Source organism: Phyllopteryx taeniolatus, chromosome 6 (assembly GCF_024500385.1).
Source record: "Phyllopteryx taeniolatus isolate TA_2022b chromosome 6, UOR_Ptae_1.2, whole genome shotgun sequence".
Classification (NCBI taxonomy): domain Eukaryota; kingdom Metazoa; phylum Chordata; class Actinopteri; order Syngnathiformes; family Syngnathidae; genus Phyllopteryx; species Phyllopteryx taeniolatus.
Genome location: NC_084507.1, coordinates 18,294,449 through 18,315,475, shown reverse-complemented (window position 1 = coordinate 18,315,475; position 21,027 = coordinate 18,294,449). Strand labels below are relative to the sequence as shown.

Sequence of the window (21,027 nt, the reverse complement as noted above, 5' to 3'; positions counted from 1 at the left end):
ACATGCAAACTCCACACAGGCGGGGCCGGGGATTGAACCCGGGTCCTCAGAACTGTGAGGCTGACGCTCTAACCAGTCGCCCACCGTGCCGCTCACTAGTACTACTAGTTAACATAACAAAGCAATTTTGTAAATGGGTTTTAAAGGTGCTATGCAAATAAAGTTATCTAGTGCTTCTCTATAAGTACTAGTAGCGCACAGATGCCAACTAGTGCAGTTTTGCCACACGAGTAGTATGTAGTTGTCCTACTTGTATGCCAAATTTGTCCTACTAATGTGCAGAAATGTCATACATTAGCGGAAAGCAGTAGTTAGACAGTTGTTCCACTAGTGCGCTCTAGTCATTCTACTGGTGAGCTGAATTGTACTAGTGAGGACAAAGCGTACAGGTACATGTACCTTAAGCTGGATCTGAAGGATATCAAATAATTTCTCAAAGGCTTTCTGTTAAAGCCTGCATTCGCATTTTGCAAGTGAATTCAATTCCAGCACTTTTGATGAACTTCCTTGAAAGACACGTCGTCGCCTTGTGTCATCCTGCTCCCCCTCCTTCCTGTTGTGAACATACTTTTTTAGCAACACTCCCATCTGGACTTCACAGGAATCCATGTGACAATCCAAGATGTTTTAGCCCTGCAGCTGCACAAGATCCATTAAAACTTCAAGCCCTGCGATGCCTCAGTGTTGTGCATAAATAAACCCCTTTAGTCTAGAGAGTTGAAACTCTTTAAAGTGATATTCTAGTGCGTAATGGCGGTGATTTAGCCACAGTTTTATACCACGGTGTGATTTTTCGGTTTCTTTTGTGATTTTTTTTTTTTTTAACCTAGTCTGCTGATGTCTTCCCCCAAATCAGGAATCAGGTTCCATCTTTCTCCAGTTCAGCTCCTCTACAGTCCTCCAACTGGAGGTCATATTTGAGGTGCTGGAGGAGTACGACTGGACCTCCTTCTCTGTGGTGTCCACGCGTCACCATGGCTACCAGGATTTCCTGTCGGTGGTGGAGGGCCTGACGGACGGCTCATTCATCGGCTGGGAAAAGAAGAGCGTGGTCATCCTGAACGTAACTGACGATCCCGGGGGTGCGCGCACGCGCAGGCTGCTGAAGGAGAACGAGGCGCAGGTGAGACAGGGGGGAGCGAGGGGGAAAATGGGGGAGGAAGTGCAGCGAGTATCATTGAAAGGGGGGGGGCCCTCGGTGACAGGCGGCCTCCCGGCTTTTTCCTTCCTTCTTGGTCTCTCCCTCGGTCCCTCCGCATCACTCGCTCTCTCTCCCCCCTCTCTCCTCTATCCCTCCGTTCTGCTCTCCCCTCGACATCCAACATCACTGTTCAATAGCGCAACAAAAAATAATAAGTCATTCTTGCATCAAGAATTATGGAGTACATGGTGCTAAAGATTTAACACACAGGTTTTTCCCTCGTCCCCCGTTAGAAGCTAAATAATTGGGGACAAAGAAATTCAAACAATCATGGAGTTGGAATGGATTGTTTTAAACTAATGCAAAATTCAGTTTGACAAGACAATAATTGTAATACTTGCCTAAAACGTACAACATTGTGATTTGAGATTAACATGCCTTTACGTAAACCCGCAGAGAGATTTTATCAGCATATTCTGTGATCTGTATCTATTTTATTTTTATGCAAAAAGTTGTAGGTGTACAGTTTGACATTAGACACGCTTTGATAATACTGTGATCTTCAAAGTTTCTCTTTCTCCTAATTTATGATACATGTAAGGCCTGTTTTTTCTAAGATCCCAAATAGCGGGTGCCTAATTGCCAAGTGTTTACTCGAAGAGAGTTTGTGCACTGTTGATAGACATGTTGCATGTGATCTACTGATATTGCGATCTTTTACTAAGATCCCAAATGGCAGGCACTAAATTGCTTACTCTAATACACTTAGTCTAACAGATTGTGAGTGCTGTTAGCGCCAGGTTTAAAAGATGGTTTTGCGCTTTAGGTAGCTTTGATGATTTTCACCATGGGACATTTGGAAGAGTACCATGAGTGCAAAATGAAGCTTGACGTGATGGAGTTGGAAGTGTTAGTGGAAGACAGACACACAGATTTCGAAGTAGGGCAACGAAAGCTATAGCTAAGACAGAAAGTGCATAAAAGCCATGTCTTCTTAGATATAATTAATCCCGTGTGCGTGGGAATGGGATGTACAGCATCTGCCCAGCCTGCATATGATTGCGTTTAAAACTTGAGACAGCACATGCGGAAAACTGGTCTGTCTGTCTGTCTGTTTGTCTGTCTATCTATCTATCTATTGATCTATATAGATATTGCAGCTAGCTATCACCTTTCGAATGCTGTTTAAAAAAATTGGAGTATAATACTGCAGTATCCACAGCTAAGCACACATGATTATTTTTGTCATTTGTAGTCGCGTCTTCTCAAATGCTACAATGATCTGATGGTTTACATGATGATGATGGAATTGGCTAGACACATTTTATAAACTGGGCTGACCAAGTACTAGAAAAAGTAAAAATGTACAGGTACTTGGTACCTGCTTTAATAAAGAAAATAAATAAATAAATAATCTTTAATGGTTTCAGCCTGAAAACGAAGATTGCTATTCTTGAGAGACTGTTAAAGGATTTTGTACAAAAAGGGATGCATCATAATTATTAAATTCCAGACATACGGTATTTCGAGTTTGTCTTTTGGAATGGCTGTATGGATTTACAAATTTGCATTTTCATGATGCATGTTTATGGAGTGTGCTGCTGCAGGACATTTTTTAAATGGTGCACACCAACAGTGAGGTGCATATAAGTGGAAAATAGCCCAGTTGTAAATGTAATACAATGTTTAATGCTTCATTTGATTTGCTAATCAATTCTCCAGAGATCATGTCGAGTTTAAACAGATGCGACATCATCTTGCGTGTGCTAATTCAACGTTTTAAAATATGTATACGGTCTGGGTGAGGGACTCTTTGTTGAACAGAAAATAAGTGCGGTCATTGCTGAGAAGTAATTTTTCGCGAAAACCATCTGGCTGAGCACTAACCTTGACCGGAAAGACTCATGGTTTTGACTTGTACCTCATTCTCTTCTTGTATGCCTGCTCCCAACTGCCTTGTTGCTCTCAAACCTCTCACTTTCTAACTTATGGTCCACCTTTTATACACCTGCCTCCATCTTCCCTCCATTCATTCTCCTTAAACTCCCGCTTTAACCCCGTACTGCTCCTCTTTAAAATTACACACATCTTTTGTCTCCTTATTCTTTACTCCCTTATACGGTTCTTTGCCCAGAGACAAGTTCACATTCCTCCCCTGCTGCCCTGTATACCTCCATGTCAACACGTATCTGTGTGTCCTTTCTTTATTACTGGTGCCCAGTCCGCCATCCCTCTTGCAGCATGCCTTCGGTCAGGGTCTCAATGTCACCGCTAATGTCCCGGCATGGCCGCAGCAGCAGAGTGTGTTTGTATGCGTGATTGTGAAGGGCATGTGTTTTGTATTTCCAAGGCCGCACTCTGCTAGTGTCACCATTAATATAACACACACTGCCTGCGGCTTGTTACCTCCATGGAGCTCCAGCTTTTCTTTGAGATGTTCTCCAGTGAAAGGGCTAATAAACGCTCGTGATCGTTTAGTGATGCTGTGTGAGTTTGCATTACATGCTTCCCCTTCTCTCCCCGCTCTTCCACTCCTTGATACGTGCATTTTATGGTAATGTCCTCTATATTGTAAATGCCCTCATCTCGGAATCAATTTTTACTTGAATTTCTTACAATATATCTTTTGTTCCATTCCTTCTGCAGCTTCTGCCTTGTCAGTATTTCTCTCGCTCGCCGTTGTGTGCTTCTCTCTTTCTCCACTTTCTGTGTGTGCTTATAACACAGATGATCTCCTTCCACTCTTAATTTAGTCTGCCGTTCTGTATTTCGGTGAATATCCGCCTCCTCCCCTGTCAGTCTCATCCCTTGCTTAATTCATTACTTTATTAGCATGCAGGCATGATTGTTTTGCCAAGCCATTACAGTTCAAAATTCAATGAAGGTGGAATTCTCAAAATGCGCTTTTAGTCTATCTCCTCCTTCTAACCCTTTACAGATCCCCTTTGGTCAATCCACCACCCCCACTCCCTGTCCATCTACAGCTCCAGTGATATTGCTGATGCTTTTTTTTTCCACTGATGCCTTCCTTCTGTCTTCTTATTCATAGCATTCCCAACATGATCTCTTACGCAAATATCCTTTATCTCACTAGGCCACGATTTGACTCAAGTATGTCATCTTTTGCTTATCCTTTCCCACAATCCTTCTCCTCATTTCCATTCTCCAAGGAATGACTTGTTTTCCCATCTCCGATTAGTTCCTTCCATTCAGTCTCGCTTGAGCCTTATCACATCACTTTACCGCTGTCTCTCCTCCTTTTCTCGCCCGGCACCTTTGTTATCTCTCAATATGGCCTTGCCTATCCCAGCTCCTCCTCGCCTCCTGTTCAGGTGCACCTCTGCTCCAGCTCTATCTTTCTCCCTTACCTCTCCAACCCTGTCTCTCTCCATGTCTCCCCTGTCCCCTCCTTATCTCACTAGCTTGTATGTGTGTGTGTGGTGTGCGTGTGTGTGTGTGTGTGTGTGCGTGTGTGTGTGCGTGTGTGTGTTTGTCTCCCCCCCTCCCTGATCCCTCCCCACTTTCCTGCTGTCCTGCAGGTCCGCTTGCTGTACTGCTCCCAAGAGGAGGCCGAGCTGGTCTTCCGAGCGGCCTGGGCCGCCGGTCAGGCCGGAGCCTCACACATGTGGTTCGCCGTTGGGCCAGCGCTCTCAGGTTTAGGCATGGAGAGCCTGCCGAGGGCTCTGTTTGCCGTGCGGCCCCAGGGATGGAGGGATGAACCCCGCCGGAGGATTGCGCGGGGAGTGTCGGTGCTGACGCACGGGGCCGTGGCCATGCGCAAGGATTACGGGACAACGGGCGGGCCGAACTTTGTCACCAACTGCATGACGGATGCCAATCAGACCCAGAGAATGCGGGGCAGGATGAGGTGAGGGAAGCAGGCCAGGAGAAGGTTGGGTTGGAAGTAAGAGACATCAGGCAGGGTGCAGACAGAAAAATTGAAAAAGGACGGCAAAGGAATTGAGAGAGAATAAGGTGAATGCAGGGAAATGAGTTGGTGGGGTTCCAGGAGAAGCTGGAGGGAATATGGGTGGAGTCGCTGGACTAGAGAGTCAATGCGGGCACAGAGAGGATATCTGAATTTTGGAGCTGGCTACCATCCATGCAAAATAGATGTTGTTTCTGTGTATGGTTGCAGGTTGGCAAAATTACCCCAGCATCTGTAGCAAGCAGACCATGTCTCATGTATATTAATGACCCCCTTTAATATATTCTTCATAGCCTGTGCAAACAGACAGCAGTGCACTCTAACAGGTAGCCCAAGTGCTCGTGCTTATCAACTCTGTTCACTTTTAATGCCAATCATTCTAGCTCCTTATATATACTGCAAACACCACATTGTGTGGCTAGATTAGGTAGGAAAAGGAGGCAAAGATGTAATTCATTATTTTATATGCTGTGACATTTGTAAATGAATCCCAGCGAAGGTGTGGCAATTAAAGGGAAATGATTAAAGGATTGCTCTCATTTACTTATGAACCACGTCCAGTTAACAGATGATACGCTGGTTGCCATTTTTATTCGCAGTGCTATCTGCTGTTCACTGTCTGCAACTACATGCTGCCACTCCACCGTGCAGCTCCGAAGCAGACGAGTTGACATGGACAATGAAAACGTCTGTCCAGTGGGATTATCAGACAAAATAATTTATTCGTCGCTTCACAGTCCAAATCCTCACAACACAGTGCATCTGATTATTTGAGCGTAGATCTAATCACCAAATGAAGTCTGACAGCCATCAGAAAGGATGTGTTTGCTTTTAAAATCTTACCCCCTCTTTCTGTCTCCTCCATGTATCTCCACTCAGGTACTTCAGCAACATCACGCTCGGTGGCCGAGATTACTCCTTTGACGCTGACGGCTACCTAGGCAATCCATTCCTAGATGTCATATCCTGGACACCTGGGAGAGGATGGGAAGATGTAAGGACATGTCATTGTTTTTTTTTCCTACGCGTGCGTGCGCGTGTGTGTGTGTGTGTGTGTGTGTGTGCGTGTGTGTGTGTGTGTAAAATCACTCCAGTTGTTTTAGCTCAAGGGGGGCTCTTCCTGGTCACTGGGCACCAGTTTTAGTGATTGCCAAAAAAATAATACAGAAATGGTGAAAAACAGTTTAACGTTTTATCACCACAATTAAATACTGTCTTCACACGTTTTTAGCAATTATCTTCACAGATGTACAGCCTAACGTATTTAGAAACAAATCTCTAAATTCACTTGACAGGGTCTGTACTGTTTCTCGAATCAGGAAGAAAGAATGAAAAGAGCTTTAGTTGAAATGAATTTCGGCATTCGTGTGCTGTTGTAACTACGAGGGGATAAAAGCAGTCAAAGGAGAATTTGTGCTGATGTTCTTGTGTGCTGATGTTCTTTCCTTACATGCTGGAAGAACAAATCTGTGCATGCAGCACTGGCACGTAGAAACATAAACCTGACAGTGAGGATCGGAAAGGTCACAGGGGTTTATGTTCACATAAAGTTCAATATTCCTCAAAGTACCCGAGGTGGTAGAGAGATACTGGCTGCATCTTTCGACTGCGGTCTCTCTGTATCTGCACTTGGGCTGTCAGAAAACTTAACGTTTTGATCATTTTGGACAGCGAAACCAAGAAAGGTTTGTTCCAATCTGTGTAGGGACACTGGTTGACCTCCAATGTTTGCAAATTTAATTTAGAAATTGATTTAGTTCATTCCAAGGCCAAACTGATTCCATAAAACATTGATTAACTGTGAGGGCAATTTTAAAGGTTTTAATCTTCTTAACAGCCGTACAAGTATGTCAAAATACTATTTTACCTGTTAATCTTTTATCTTCAATGATAAAAGAGAAGGGTGCAATAATAAAAGTCACCTTTTTGAACTGTCACAAGTTAAAAAAAAAAAAAGTTAAGTTGTACTGTGTAATATAACAACAATAATAACAACAATAACACAGTACCTGCAGTATGATAACACTATTACGACAACAAGGCGCGCTAAAGCGACCATGCCAGCCCAAAGCCCCAGTCCACACAGTGGCTGTCATGTCTTTGACATTAAAAAAAAAATAAAAAAATTCTGTCGCACTTCCACTTTTACCTGCATGATGTACGCACGCTCACGGCCAACAACAAGGCACTCTTAAGCGGCCACGCCAGTGGACTATCCAAAGGAAAGATGCATTTTCCGGGTGTAGGCATAGTTAGCTTACTAATGAATGTGCTCAAGTTCTTATATAGTGTGGGAGGGGCGACTCCGGCCTGGGCCTGTGTCCGTCACTGGTCACCGTTTTAGCCACACCCAAAAAAGATTCAAAAAGCTGAAATGGTGAAAAACAGTTCAATGCAATATCTCCACAATTGAGTACTACATAGTTCTCAGTCTTCGCATGTTTTCAGCAATTTTCTTCAAACATTTATAATCTATGTAGAAACTAATTTCTGAATTTACACGGTCTTTAGTGGTGGTTGAACCAAGCTCTGTAGTGAAGTATGTTGAAGTAGCATTCAACTTCATGCATGATGATGCTCTGACGTTTTTGTGCGTCTATTGTACGACCTTTGAGGCGTTGAGATTTTAAGGTTTCACACATTTGACATCCTCTGAGAGAATTAAAAGAAATACAAGAGTACTGGTGCAAGAGTCAAAAACTAGAGTAGCATTAGCTTCAGCAAAATAATTAAATGGCTGTCCTCAGGTGCTGACAAATAATTTACCTTCCAAATGTTGTCATGTTCATCCTGTTGGTAGTGTAAGAATGATTACAGTCATCAAGTAAGCGTTGCAATGTGGCATACGAGTATATGCAAGAGTTGTATTCTGGTACAAAAGACACCTTTTCTTTAATCGATAAGAAACAAATTACACCCTTGTAGTCATAAATATATACTCACACATTTATTTCAAGGTTCATTTTGAAAGAAATGAAAGAAAGCTGCTCTGATCAATAGACACTGATTGTTCTCATTTGTTGCCTGCACTCTCAGTTCTTACATGTCAAATTTAGAGAATATTGTAGTGGCTGCTGAGCATCTATGCATATAGATTGTGTACGTTTCGCCTGGCATATTGTGCATGTTCTACATAGCTGAGGTTTCTTTTACAAAACCTTGTCATTGTTTCTTTTCCAGTATGAAGGCCAACAATTATTTTTACACTGGTCGTGACAAAAAAAGAGTCATTCACATTTTGTCAATACCCTCACGCCGCCGTTTACATGATTACAAACGTCATTCTAACAAGAGGAAACGAAGACTGTACCGTACAGTATATAGTCGTACGAGCACAAATAAACACATTTTGAGGTTCTCAGCGCCCCGCTCGTCTGAACAGCCCACCAGAGTCCAGTCACTGCATGCAGTCACCTGCTGACTCTTGCCATATCTCTGAAATCCCTTTCAATTAGATGCTCCTGCGTATGTCCTCCGACTCAAACCAAGGGTACCGTATCCGCCCACACAAATACACACACACACACACGAATAGAGCGTTGACATAGACACCCATATGCATGCACACAAATGAGAGTACAATCTGTATGCGCACTCCCCTCATTTCTGGAATCCTCCTGCACACAAATACACAAAAAGAGGATAAGACCCCGTATCTGCCTACTATGCACATCCACGCTGTTGGCGCTCCCTGAATATTTAATGTTCGCTTTACAATGACTGCACCATTACCTAAAGCCCAGGAGCACCCGGGCTCGGCTGCTGAAATGCTGCACTGAAGGTTGTCAGGCCTCGGCCAGGCTGCTTGAAGCTATGGGAAAAGTGCACAGATGCCCCATGATTTTAACACAACATTAATGAACATTCACGGTCGCCTGTTAAAAAGAAAAACACAGCCCAAGATCTACTAATTCTCATACACAAAACAGAAAACCTTCAGCGTTATAGAATTCCTGAAAAAAGGGGTTTTGACTAATTATCCATGTTTGACAACAGGGAAAATTAAGAATTAATTAATTGGTAGTTGTTTTTCAATTAATTGGTAGTTGTACCCTGTAGTTGGAACACACCCTCCGGTCCCCCTTCTTAAAAAGTGGGACCACCTCCCCAGTCTGCCAATCCAGAGGCACTGTGCCCGATGTCCACGCGATGTTGCAGAGGCGTGTCAACCAGGACAGCCCCACAACATCCATCGCCTTTAGGAACTCTGGGCGAATCTCATCCACCCCCAGGGGCCTTGCCACAGAGGAGCATTTTAACCACATCGGTGACCTCAACCCCAGAGATAGGAGAGCCCGCCTCAGAGACCCCAGAATCTCCATCCTCATGGGAAGGCGTGTCGGTGGAATTGAGGAGGTCTTCAAAGTATTCTCCCCACCGACTCATAACGTCCCGAGTCGAGGTCAGCAGTGCCCCATCCCCACTATACACAGTGTTGATGGTGCACTGCTTCCCCCTCCTGAGACGCCGGATGGTGGACCAGAATTTCCTCGAAGCCATTCATGGCCTCACCGAACTCCTCCCACGTCCGAGTTTTTGTCTCAGCAACCACCAAAGCTGCATTCCGCTTGGCCAGCCGGTACCTATCAGCTGCCTCAGGAGTCGCACAGGCCAAAAAGGCCCGATAGGACTCCTTCTTCAGCTTGACGGCATCCTTCACCGCTGGTGTCCGCCAACGAGTTCGAGGATTTCCGCAACGACAGGCACAGACTACCTTACGGCCACAGCTCCGGTCAGCGGGGTCAGCAATGGAGGCTCAGAACATGGTCCACTCGGAGTCAATGCCCCCCGCCTCCCCCGAGACGCGGGTGAAGTTCTGTCGGAGGTGGGAGTTGAAACGCCTTCTGACAGGGGATTCTGCCAGACGTTCCCAAGAGACCCTCACGATACGTTTGGCCCTGCCAGGTCGGACTGGCATCTTCCCCTACCATCGGAGCCAACTCACCACCAGGTGGTGATCAGTTGAGAGCGCCGCCCCTCTCTTCACCCGAGTGTCCAAGACATGCGGCAGAACATCCGATGACACGACCACAAAGTCGATCATCAAACTGCAACCTCGGGTGTCCTGGTGCCAAGTGCACGTGTGGACACCCTTATGCTTGAACATGGTGTTCGTTATGGACAATCCGTGATGAGCACAGAAGTCCAATAACAGAACACCGCTCGGGTTCTGATCGGGGGGGCCGTTCCTCCCAATCACGCTCTTCCAGGTCTCACTGTTATTGCCCACGTGAGCATTGAAGTCCCCCAGCAAAACGATGGAGTCACCAGCGTGAGCGCTCTCCAGCACCCCCTCCAAGGACTCCAAAAAGGGTGGGTACTCTGAACTGCTGTTTGGTGCATAGGCACAAACAACAGTCGGGACCCGTCCCCCCACCCGAAGGCGGAGGGAGGCTACCCTCTCGTCCAACGGAGTGAACCCTAATGTACAGGTGCCGAGCAGGGGGGCAATAAGTATACCCACACCTGCTCAGCACCTCTCACCATAGGCAACCCCTCTCGATAGGACTGGTACCAGAGCCCAAGCTGTGTACGGAGGTGAGCCCGACTATATCTAGTCGGAACTTCTCGACCTCGCACACCAGCTCGGGCTCCTTCCCTCCCAGAGAGGTGACGTTCCATGTCCCTAGAGCTAGCTTCTGTAGCCGGGGATCGGATCGCCAAGGTCCCTGCCTTCGGTCACCACCCAGCTCACAATGCACCCGACCCTTGTGGCCCCTTCCGCAGGTGATGGGCCCATGGGAAGGGGGACCCACGTTACCCTTTCGGGCTGTGCCCAGTCGGGCCCCATGGGTGCTGGCCCGGCCGGCCATCAGGCGCTCGCCTTCGAGCCCCAAATCCAGGCCTGGCTCCGGAGGGGGGCCCTGGTGACCCGTGTCCGGGCAAGGGAAAACGCAATCCAATACTTCTGCTCGTCATAGGGGTGCATGCTATGTTAATTGAGGACGCTAAGGTCTCTTAATTGAAAAGTTCCTAGCTCCTCACTCCGCAAAACATAAAAAGCGCCCCGGAAGTTGTTCTCACGCCGCCATACTAAGGAGTGGCTCAATGAAAATAAAAAAAAAAAGGATTCTGATGTAAGGGGACCTTTTAGTGACCTTTTTTTACAGTATACTTCCATCCATCCATCCATCCATTTTCTGAGCCGCTTCTCCTCACTAGGGTCGCGGGCGTGCTGGAGCCAATCCCAGCTGTCATCGGGCAGGAGGCGGAGTACACCCTGAACTGGTTGCCAGCCAATCGCAGGGCACATCGAAACAAACAACCATTCGCACTCACAGTCATGCCTACGGGCAATTTAGAGTCTCCAATTAATGCATGTTTTTGGGATGTGGGAGGAAACCGGAGTGCCCGGAGAAAAAACCCACGCAGGCACGGGGAGAACATGCAAACTCCACACAGGCGGGGACGGGGATTGAACCCTGCACCTCAGAACTGTGAGGCTGACGCTCTAACCAGTCGGCCACCGTGCCGCGCTACAGTATACTTATTTAGTGTAATGCCTTTGCATGTAGGAAAGGAGAGCCACAATCGCACAGCACCTTTGTTGGTTGCAGCCAAATTTTTGCATCAATCACATCAAGATGCGTTCAAACAAGAATCGACTCAACACAATTCCGGGAATTCTCAATGATTAATTAAAAGACTAATTATACCTATCCATTGTATTCATGGGTGTTCTTTTTATGTCCGTGTTTCCTTTATAAGAGTTGAGAATGCAAATATTTCTGTGCTGGCTGTGCTTTGATTCAATGCCTGTTACACGGCTGTGGTCGAAGTGGCAATCTGTCAGTGTAGCAGCCGCCTCTTCCTCTTGCCGTCAGTGTTTGACTTACAGACAATCTGCGCAAAGCTGCCAGGCTTTTCTCAACCGGCTTAGGCAGCCACTGTAAACTCCGTCCTCACTTTATTCATGTATTGTTATGTATGTGCCTACTGTACGTAAGTACAGCCCTTTTTTTTGCATTGTCGCTTTAGTCACGCTTGTCACAACGCATAAGGTAACTTTTATCATCAGGTGAACATGCAGAAGTGTCAAGTGATATTGCAAGACTCCATGTGGTTGTGCCTTACGCTACTTTCCATAGCTTTAACATTCCACACACAGGAGCATATGACAACACAAAGGCAAACAAGAATGCAAATTTCAGATGCATACATTTTCAAACCAATAGAGCAAACAAAACAATGCAGTCTCAAAGCGTCAATGAATCTTAAACCGAGGTCTGTGGTGAATATGCATTTAGAGCAGACCAGCACCCGCAGGCATAAAAATATATCCGTCAAACCGAGGCAAATTGACAAGGATGGAGATTTCTTCCTGCCGCTCAGCCACCTCAACCACACTAATTTTCTTAGCATACCATCGCACAGTGGTCCAGCGGAATTCAACGCATTTACGCTGGCTGTCAGAGAGCAGATTCTTGAGCTGATTACAGCTGGCAATCAGCCCTATCCAACACTCAAATACAGTCTGAGTTAAGGTGAAAGTTATTCAAGAACAATTTAGCATTGCACCCACATCACACAATAGGCTGTTTAAAAAAAGATTTAAACTATTTTCTAGTAGAGCTGAATGCTTTACATTACACACACTGATTCTCACTGGAAGCATGAACCCAAATTAGAGCCAGAGTTTTACTGGACTTGCTTAACTCAAGTCAATAGTGTGTGGTGCTAAGAGGTGGACCAATTGAAGTAAAACCACTTTTTGCGAGCTTTCCACATTTATGGCATGTATGTATTTTACACTGTTCAGTGTAGTGAGTTGGACAAAGTATTCAGCCTCACTTCTTGGTGTTTAATGCAGTTCCATTGCTACCAATGACTCAAATCATACAATCGGGCTTTACAAACAGTAAAAGAGTGGATCTAAAGAGCTAAATGTAATTTGGTGTTGGAATACTGTAGAGCAGTGATTCTCAAAGTGTCGTATGAGCACCACTAGTAGTATGCAGGCTCCCTATAGCGGTATGCAAAAGCATTACTCTATAAGTACAGGTCATTTGTATTTAACTTTTATGTTCAATACACTTGCATGTAATCTTTAAGAACTGTTTGTCTTTCAACATTTATTTAGGTACAATTTCTATTTAACTTGTATGTGTGATACGTTTTTAATGAGGCGGCACGGTGGGCGACTGGTTAGAGCGTCTGCCTCACAGTTCTGAGATCCGGGCCTCGATCCCCGGCCCCGCCTGTGTGGAGTTTGCATGTTCTCCCCGTGCCTGTGTGGGTTTTCTCCGGGCCACATCCCCCAAAAAACATGCATTAATTCGAGACTCTAAATTGCCCGTAGGTGTGACTGTGAGTGTGAATGGTTGTTTGTTTGTATGTGCCCTGTGATTGGCTGGCGACCATTTCGGGGTGTACCCTGCCTCCTGCCCGATGATAGCTGAGATTGGCTCTAGCACGCCCGCAACCCTAGTGAGGAGAAGCGGCTCAGAAAATGGATGGATGGATGGACGTTTTTAATGAATCATTATCTAAAGTAAGAATCTTTTTAGAATCAATTATCCTATTGATATTTATTTATCTAACTACTAACATGCATTTTATTCTCATTTCTGAGGGATGGACATCAATTAAACTGCATATGTTGGTACTGAGTGCATATGTTGGTACTGAGTGTATGGTATAAACTGTGCAGATTTTGAGACAACATAATCTGCATTTGTTAAATGGTTAGCATACGCGATTAGCTTTAGCGCGCTAGCAATTACCATTTATTTTAGGTTAAAAAAAACACTAACTACCATTCAGTTCACTCATACATCATGTTATATGTACATTACACATCTAAGTTTCTTAAAAATCACTTACAGGCGCTCCTCTATCATTTTTGGCCAAGTTTATCAGTGGCCCATCCGTCTGCAGTAAATGTCCGTGTGAAACATTGGTTCCGTCGGTGCAAAAGAAATTTCCCATTTTTTTCTCTTTTTTAAATTTTTTAACTTCCCGGCGGAGCTTTGAGGCAGAAATTTTGCGTCGACCTATTTTTGAAGTCAACTTAGCCGAGTTATTCGATTTTTTTTCCCCCCCCAGCCCTAATCTAAAGTCCTCATAAAGTCGAAATAGATATGTCTTCTAAATTTCAGACACCACAGTGTTGGTAACAACCCTGCCAAATTAGAAAGGTTTAAAATTTTTACTCTGTATATAAAATGAGGCTTCAAAATCGTGAAAAATCAAGTCTGCTTTCAAACGTTGTGGGTGCATTTGCTGAATGTCCTTAAACCACGCCCCGTTCAGTTGTCAACTATCAGTAAATTACCACTTGTACGACCTGGAAAAATGAATTCTACTTTGTCTAGCATATTTGCTTTTCTTATGCCTACACGTAAGTACATGTTTGAGCCTAAAATATATCTGCTGAAAGCATTCATTTTCTGGAATAGATCGTATGGGGTCATTGCAGGGCTTTTCCATGCCACAACAATGAGGCGATTGCCGAAAAGCCGCCACACCAGCGCAAAGTCCCTGTCCACACGTTGTTACATTGACCTTGTTTTGTCCTATCACTTTTCTGCCTTCTTTGCGTGACGTGCGCGCACTCACAGCAGACAGCTTGGCGCTCTAAAGCGGCCACGCCAGCAGAATATCGGAAGGGACGATAAGTTTTTTTTGGGGGTGTAGGCATAGCTGGCTAGCTAACTGCACATCTCAATTGTGCCGGATAACCGCTTGTGAAGAAAGGCGCTCAAGTTCTTAAATAGTCGGAGAGGGGCGACTCATGCTGTACTACATCAGGAATGCTGAAAAACAATTTAACGTTATATCTCCACAATTGAGCATTACACATGCAGTTCTCAGTCTTTGCCCGTTTTCAACAGAATTTAAACATCCATCCATCCATTTTCTGAGCCGCTCATCCTCACAAGGGTCGCGGGCGTGCTGGAGCCTATCCCAGCTATCATCGGGCAGGCGGCGGGGTACACCCTGAACTGGTTGCCAGCCAATCGCAGAGAATTTAAACATGTATTATGTATTTAGAAATAAATCTATCAAACTACTTTATAGGGTCCTCAAGTACAGTTTTTTTTTTTTTTCTTCCCCCCCTGTATTTACGCAGAGTGCAAATGCTTAAACTGCATAATGTTGCATTGGCTAATGCCAGGATCAGACCCTGCATCTGGAACTACAGGATTTTAGTCCCTTTATTGGCCCGATTTGCTATCGTGGGCGACTTCCCAAATTGGGCTCAACATACAGTATTTTGTCAGGAATGTGGAGGAGTCCAAATATCTGACATGATATGATATTTGATATGACAAAAAGTTCTATTTTCGCATCAAAGTTTCTTCACCTTCCAAATGCCAAAAAATTTCTCGTGTAGAAAAAGTCCAATTGTGACCAAGAATAAAGCGACACGTGAGTCAGAGCACAACATGGCGGGTGCTCCCTAATGGCTGATATAGGCTTAACACATGTCCCCTGTAGGTTGTTTGCTCAGCCCATGATTGAAGTGTTAGATTTTAATTGCAACTGATACATTTTTGAAGCATGAAGCATGGGCTTGGGGATACATGTTTTATCCAATTTTCACATTTGGACAGCTTGTAACTAAATATGTTGCTTATTTGAAGTTTGATTTGGCAGAAAAAGTACATAAAGAAAACTAAAATAAAGATTGTTTACTTCAGCCTACATCTTTGACCGTGTCCACCATGGTTTGTCTGTAAGCCATTTCTTTTGCTGTCACGTGTATCTGCATTACATTTTACTCTGTCAAAGTTATTATTATGCGGCTCAATGTATCAACGAATGACGAGTGCAACAAATCTGGATTATGAGTCTGGTGCCATCAATCAGTGTAGCCTTTGCACGTGCATGAATTTGCCAGATAATTGCTCCCATCCAGCATAACAATTATAATTTAGAGCAGTGTGTTTCCAAGTAAGGCGAATGGCCCCTAACAATATAATGGAAACTACCAGCACAGCCATGCCTGCAGTAAATAGTACCTTTATGGAGATAATAACGTTCATTTTTTATTGAGACTGTCACAGACTTGGTCATTAATCTCAGTGGTCATTTTGTGGCCATGTAGCTGCTCTGTACAAGTTCATTTTAGCAGCATAAGGAGGATGAAATGAACCAATCTCATACAATGATTGGTGCTCTGCCTTAGAATAGGACTGTTTGAGTCACAGTCTATTGGTTTTGCTGTCCCTCCTTTCACTGTAAAAAGACTCAGTAAAAACACCATTCTCCTTTTAATGTAAAGAAAACATTTCTTAAAAGGAAATTAGAGATTTTAAGTTGAAGATGCAGTGGGTCAATAAGAGAGCCCAAATTGCTTAATTCTATAGGACATTGTAGCATGACTTTACTTAAGATTGTATATTACAGGGTGACAGTCAAAACTGTTATAGCCATTGTTTACATCAAAATAGCTTCTTTAATTGGCATACAAGTGGCATTCTCATGATGTTTCAATTTTGCAAGTGAACGGTATAACTAAATCCATTGTCTGTTTCAAGAAATGCAAAATATGATGCAAACAGATGCAATTGTGCCTCTGTTTCATTCTGCTCATCTGTCTTCCCAGGTAGGCTGGTGGGAGAATGGCGTACTAAGGCTGCGATACCCAGCTTGGTCCCGCTATGGGCCTTTCCTTAAACCTCCAGACGATGCCCAGCACCTGCGTGTTGTCACCCTGGAGGAACGACCATTCGTCATTGTGGAGCTGGCAGACCCTGCATCTGGAACTTGCATCCGAGACTCAGTGCCCTGCAGACGGCCCCTCAATGCCAGGTTTGATGGCTTTTAGAGATAGAGCTCTGAGAAAGATGTGATCTTTCTACAAACAAAGCAGTGAATTTAAAAATTCAATGTTGTAGACCAGGTGTGTCAAACTCATTTTTGTCACGGGCCTCATCGTAGTCACGGTTTCCCTCAGAGGGTTGTTAAATGTGAAACCATATAAATGTTTAGTCACCTCATAATATTAATACATACACACAACAAATTGATGGATACCTAGTTTTGAAATCAGAAGTCAAGGATAATAGTTTGTTCAACTATTCAGAAAATGTTTGCAAGATCTCAACGATACTATTTATTACATTGTTTAGAAAATGCTTGCAGTATCTCAACGATACTCTTTATTACATATGAGAATTTGAGCAAGAATCATGGAAATTGACACAGATGATTTGCATTCGCGGGCCACATAAAATGACTTGGCGGGCCATATTTGGCCCCCGGGCCTTGAGTTTGACACATGTGTTGTAGACCCTTGGAATGCAGATGGTTTGGCGGTCGAATACTCAAAACTGAAGACCCACTGCCCCTTGTTACTTTTGTTCAGACTGTCAAGATTTCAGAACCAACAGGTCCACTGTCTGCACTTCCTGGATAAATATTTTATCCAGTTTATGAAAAAAAGGTGTCAGTTCAGAAAGAAGAATGTGCAGTATGTCTTTGAAGGTTGCAGAACAAATAAAGATGGAAGCTAACGCATACCGATTCCAGAACAAAATTGAACAACCACAAGGCAATGTACAACAATATTAAGAATCTACCTCTATATCTGGCTCTCTCTCTGTTTACTTTTACAGTCATTAAAACCGCAAGAGACCTACTGTATACAACTGTTGCAACCAGGAGGCCAGGTCTCCTGTCAGGTCTGTCGCAAACCGAGAGACGCGTTGAACCCGAATGAACAGTGTTTGGCGTTCTGCAACTAGTTTTAATGACTGACCGACTGTTGGCTACTAGTTTTGCGTTTTGCTATTTACAGAATATATATATTTAATTTTGAATGTAACAGCCCAATTAAAAATGTACAAAAAATGTCACAAAATATATTTCCGGATACTAAACATAAGCGAGACCTAGCTGTACCAATTCAGTACAGACATATATATTGTGTTTTTCAATACAACGTAATTATAATTATAATTTCATATCTAGCTGTGGATAGACAGCAAAGGGTGGAGAGGCTCTGTCGCCAAAATGCATGGGTGTAGTCAGTGAATGGGCCGATTGATTATTGCCAACAGCCTATCAAAATATCCGAACTCCTATCCTTTCTTCATGGCAATCTGCTTCTTCCTTGACAATGATGCCATGTTTTTGTGGTTCAATTAAAAATAATACCGTACAGTATGTTGTTTGTAGAGCCTCAAAACCCAATAAACAGGTTGCAGTTTTTCCATTGCAGCGTGTCATTAGCTGTTCAGTGCTCAGTCGCTTAGTGTGTGGAGAGAGTGTTGCCAATTGTAATTTTTTTCGCAATGGTTCACTTCAGGCCCGTTCAGCCAAGTTGCTCGGTGGGCGGCAGGGCTTAGGTGGATTTTGCGTGAAAAACATTCCCATCAACCTCCCCAAATAATGGGTTTCACTTATGCATGTTTCACTTGTGCACCGAATCATTCAACCATTATTACCTTTTAAAAGTAAAAAACAAAATGTGAAACAGTCGTCAGACTTCTATGCAGATCCTATTATGAGCTATGCTGTGATTGGCCAGTTTGAATTTTGGGGCGTGACTTTGCAAATGCCCGATTGAACCTTAAAAGAATATACTGTATACTGCAAGGGTTGACCGAAACCTGAGCAAAAAAAAGATTTCCCTCGAAAACAAATAAACTTAGCAGAACACAACGCAATACTATTCACAACAGTTACTAGTATCATTTTCTTTTTGCACTTACTGTACACGACAGTAAATTATGCTTATGTGTGTGTGTATATATATATATATATATATATATATATATATATATATATATATATATATCTTAGGCTTTACACGATCAGGAGTTTTGGGAGGGGGGATCACCGATAAGCAAGTTTAAAAAACCAATCACCGATCCGATCACAAGATGGAGCAACGTGTCTATTTACATGGCTTGTTCATTTATTGTATATACTTGTGTACTGTGACTTATTCATTTATTGTATATACTTGTGTACTGTACACTGACTAATGTACCTTCAAAATTATTCTCTAGCATTTTAGACAAAAGTTAAAACTTTAAAAAGTTTTTGCTTGAACGCGCCATGCTCCTCCTTGTGTACATTCTTCGGATGCTCGATCAAATTAGTTGTGTTGAAGCATTTAGATGACGTACTTCAGTTGTGCACAGACTGCAAATAACTTTGTCTGAGACACCACAAAATAGTCCCGCACCGACGACGTGTTTTTTCACCGACAAGATTGGACAAGGCTAAAAATAAACAGCTTTTGGATTCATATGCGACGCAGACGTGGAGTTAAATGTCTTGTGCGGAGCCGATCAATGACATCATTGATCAGATCGGCGAATTATGACATGAAAGCTGATCAGCCGATCAGCGTGAAATGCTAATTATTGGCCGATACCGAGCAAACCGATCAGATCGGCGTAAAGTCTAATATATGTATTGAACACTTTAATGATGGCAAAAGCTTGGCCCATAATTTCCTTTGAAGGAAATTCCTTTGATTTTCTCACAAATCATAAGTCAAATAGCCTCCCGGAATGGATTGTTTTAGTATGCTGGGGATTCGCTGTAGCCTTAGCATGCCTACTTCTCAAATTATAAAGGGAGGTTCCTGAGCCATCAAGATGCCCTCTCCAAACTGTGGTCTCTTCACATCTTGACCATAATCAATGTCAGGCTTCTCTCAAGGGGGATGAGAGGAATGACTCAGAGGTTTTGGGAATTGCACATGACCACAATGAAGCCTTATAGTTCATCAGCTCCTAAACGCATGACAGCACCTACCCCAAACCGATCAATCAAACTTGTCAGTTCGGGCTCACTTTAATTTGACATACCTTCTCTTTTTAATCCCTGTGATTTGTTCCCAGCGCCAACCATGAAGGAGTGGCTCCCATGAAGCAATGCTGCAAGGGCTTCTGCATCGACATACTCAAGAGATTGGCCAAGATAGTCGGTTTCACCTACGACCTTTATCTGGTGACCAACGGGAAGCATGGGAAGAAAATTGACGGCATTTGGAACGGCATGATTGGAGAGGCGAGTGTGCGCTGCTATTGTGTTGTTTGGTTATTTGTGCCTGCTGGCTTGTTTGCTTGTGCTGAATTTTCTGTCAATAAGCCGTATGGCAACATTCGTCAGCCCCCTGGGTGACCATTAAACACAAGAATACACTGACAGGGATAGAGAGAGAACGGGGGAAAGCAGAAAGTCACACTAATTAGATGGACAAGCATGATGGTAAACACACGCTCCTGCAAGCACATCCCAGTGTGTTTATCTAACGAAACACTCGCATCAACATTGTCAGAGACCTTCTGGCTAGTTTGATTTGTCCTTGATATTTTCTTCGCAATACCAGCTTAATGTAGTGGTGTATTTGTACACCCCAATTCCAATGAAGTTGGGACGTTGTGTTAAACATAAATAAAAACAGAATACAATGATTTGCAAATCATGTTCAACCTATATTTAATTGAATACACTATAAAGACAAGATATTTAATGTTCAAACTGATAAACTTTATTGTTTTTAGCAAATAATCATTAACTTAGAATTTTATGGCTGCAACACGTTTCAAAAAAGCTGGGACAGGGTCATGTTTACCACTGTGTTACATCACCTTTTCTTTTAACAACATTCAATAACGGTTGGGAACTGAGGACACTAATTGTTGAAGCTTTGTAGGTGGAATTCTTTTCCATTCTTGCTTGATGTACAACTTCAGCTGTTCAACAGTCCGGGGTCTCGTTGTCGTATTTTACGCTTCATAATGCGCCACACATTTTCAATGGGATACAGGTCTGGATTGCAGTCTAGTACCCGCACTCTTTTACTACGAAGGCACGCTGTTGTAACACATGCAGAATGTAGTTTGGAATTGTCTTGCTGAAATAAGCAGGGGTGTCCATGAAAAAGACGTTGCTTGGATGGCAGCATATGTTTCTCCAAATGTACCTTTCAGCATTAATGGTGCCTTCACAGATATGTAAGTTACCCATGCCATTGGCACTAACACAGCCC

At 43.7% G+C, this 21,027-nt stretch overlaps 2 protein-coding genes across 6 annotated transcripts in view; one reads left to right on the top strand and one right to left on the bottom strand.

The window, feature by feature from the left end:
• pitpnc1b (phosphatidylinositol transfer protein cytoplasmic 1b) overlaps window positions 1-6,043 on the bottom strand; it is a 98,343-nt gene extending 92,300 nt beyond the window's left edge. The window contains exon 1 of the mRNA XM_061777757.1: window positions 5,913-6,043. Within this exon, the coding sequence (XP_061633741.1) occupies window positions 5,913-5,963 (51 nt within the window). The 5' untranslated portion in view covers window positions 5,964-6,043. The remainder of the gene's footprint in view (window positions 1-5,912) is intronic.
• Window positions 1-21,027, top strand: part of LOC133480080 (glutamate receptor ionotropic, NMDA 2D) — a 92,746-nt gene that overhangs the window by 37,947 nt on the left and 33,772 nt on the right. For 2 of the 5 annotated variants that reach the window (XM_061777739.1, XM_061777743.1), the window contains exons 4-8: window positions 857-1,123; window positions 4,564-5,009; window positions 5,949-6,063; window positions 16,621-16,826; window positions 19,874-20,042. In XM_061777739.1, the coding sequence (XP_061633723.1) occupies window positions 857-1,123; window positions 4,564-5,009; window positions 5,949-6,063; window positions 16,621-16,826; window positions 19,874-20,042 (1,203 nt within the window). Of the gene's footprint in view, window positions 1-856; window positions 1,124-4,563; window positions 5,010-5,948; window positions 6,064-13,443; window positions 13,561-14,235; window positions 14,410-16,620; window positions 16,827-19,873; window positions 20,043-21,027 lie in introns of those variants that run through there. The other 3 variants (XM_061777740.1, XM_061777741.1, XM_061777742.1) reach the window with 3 other exon arrangements.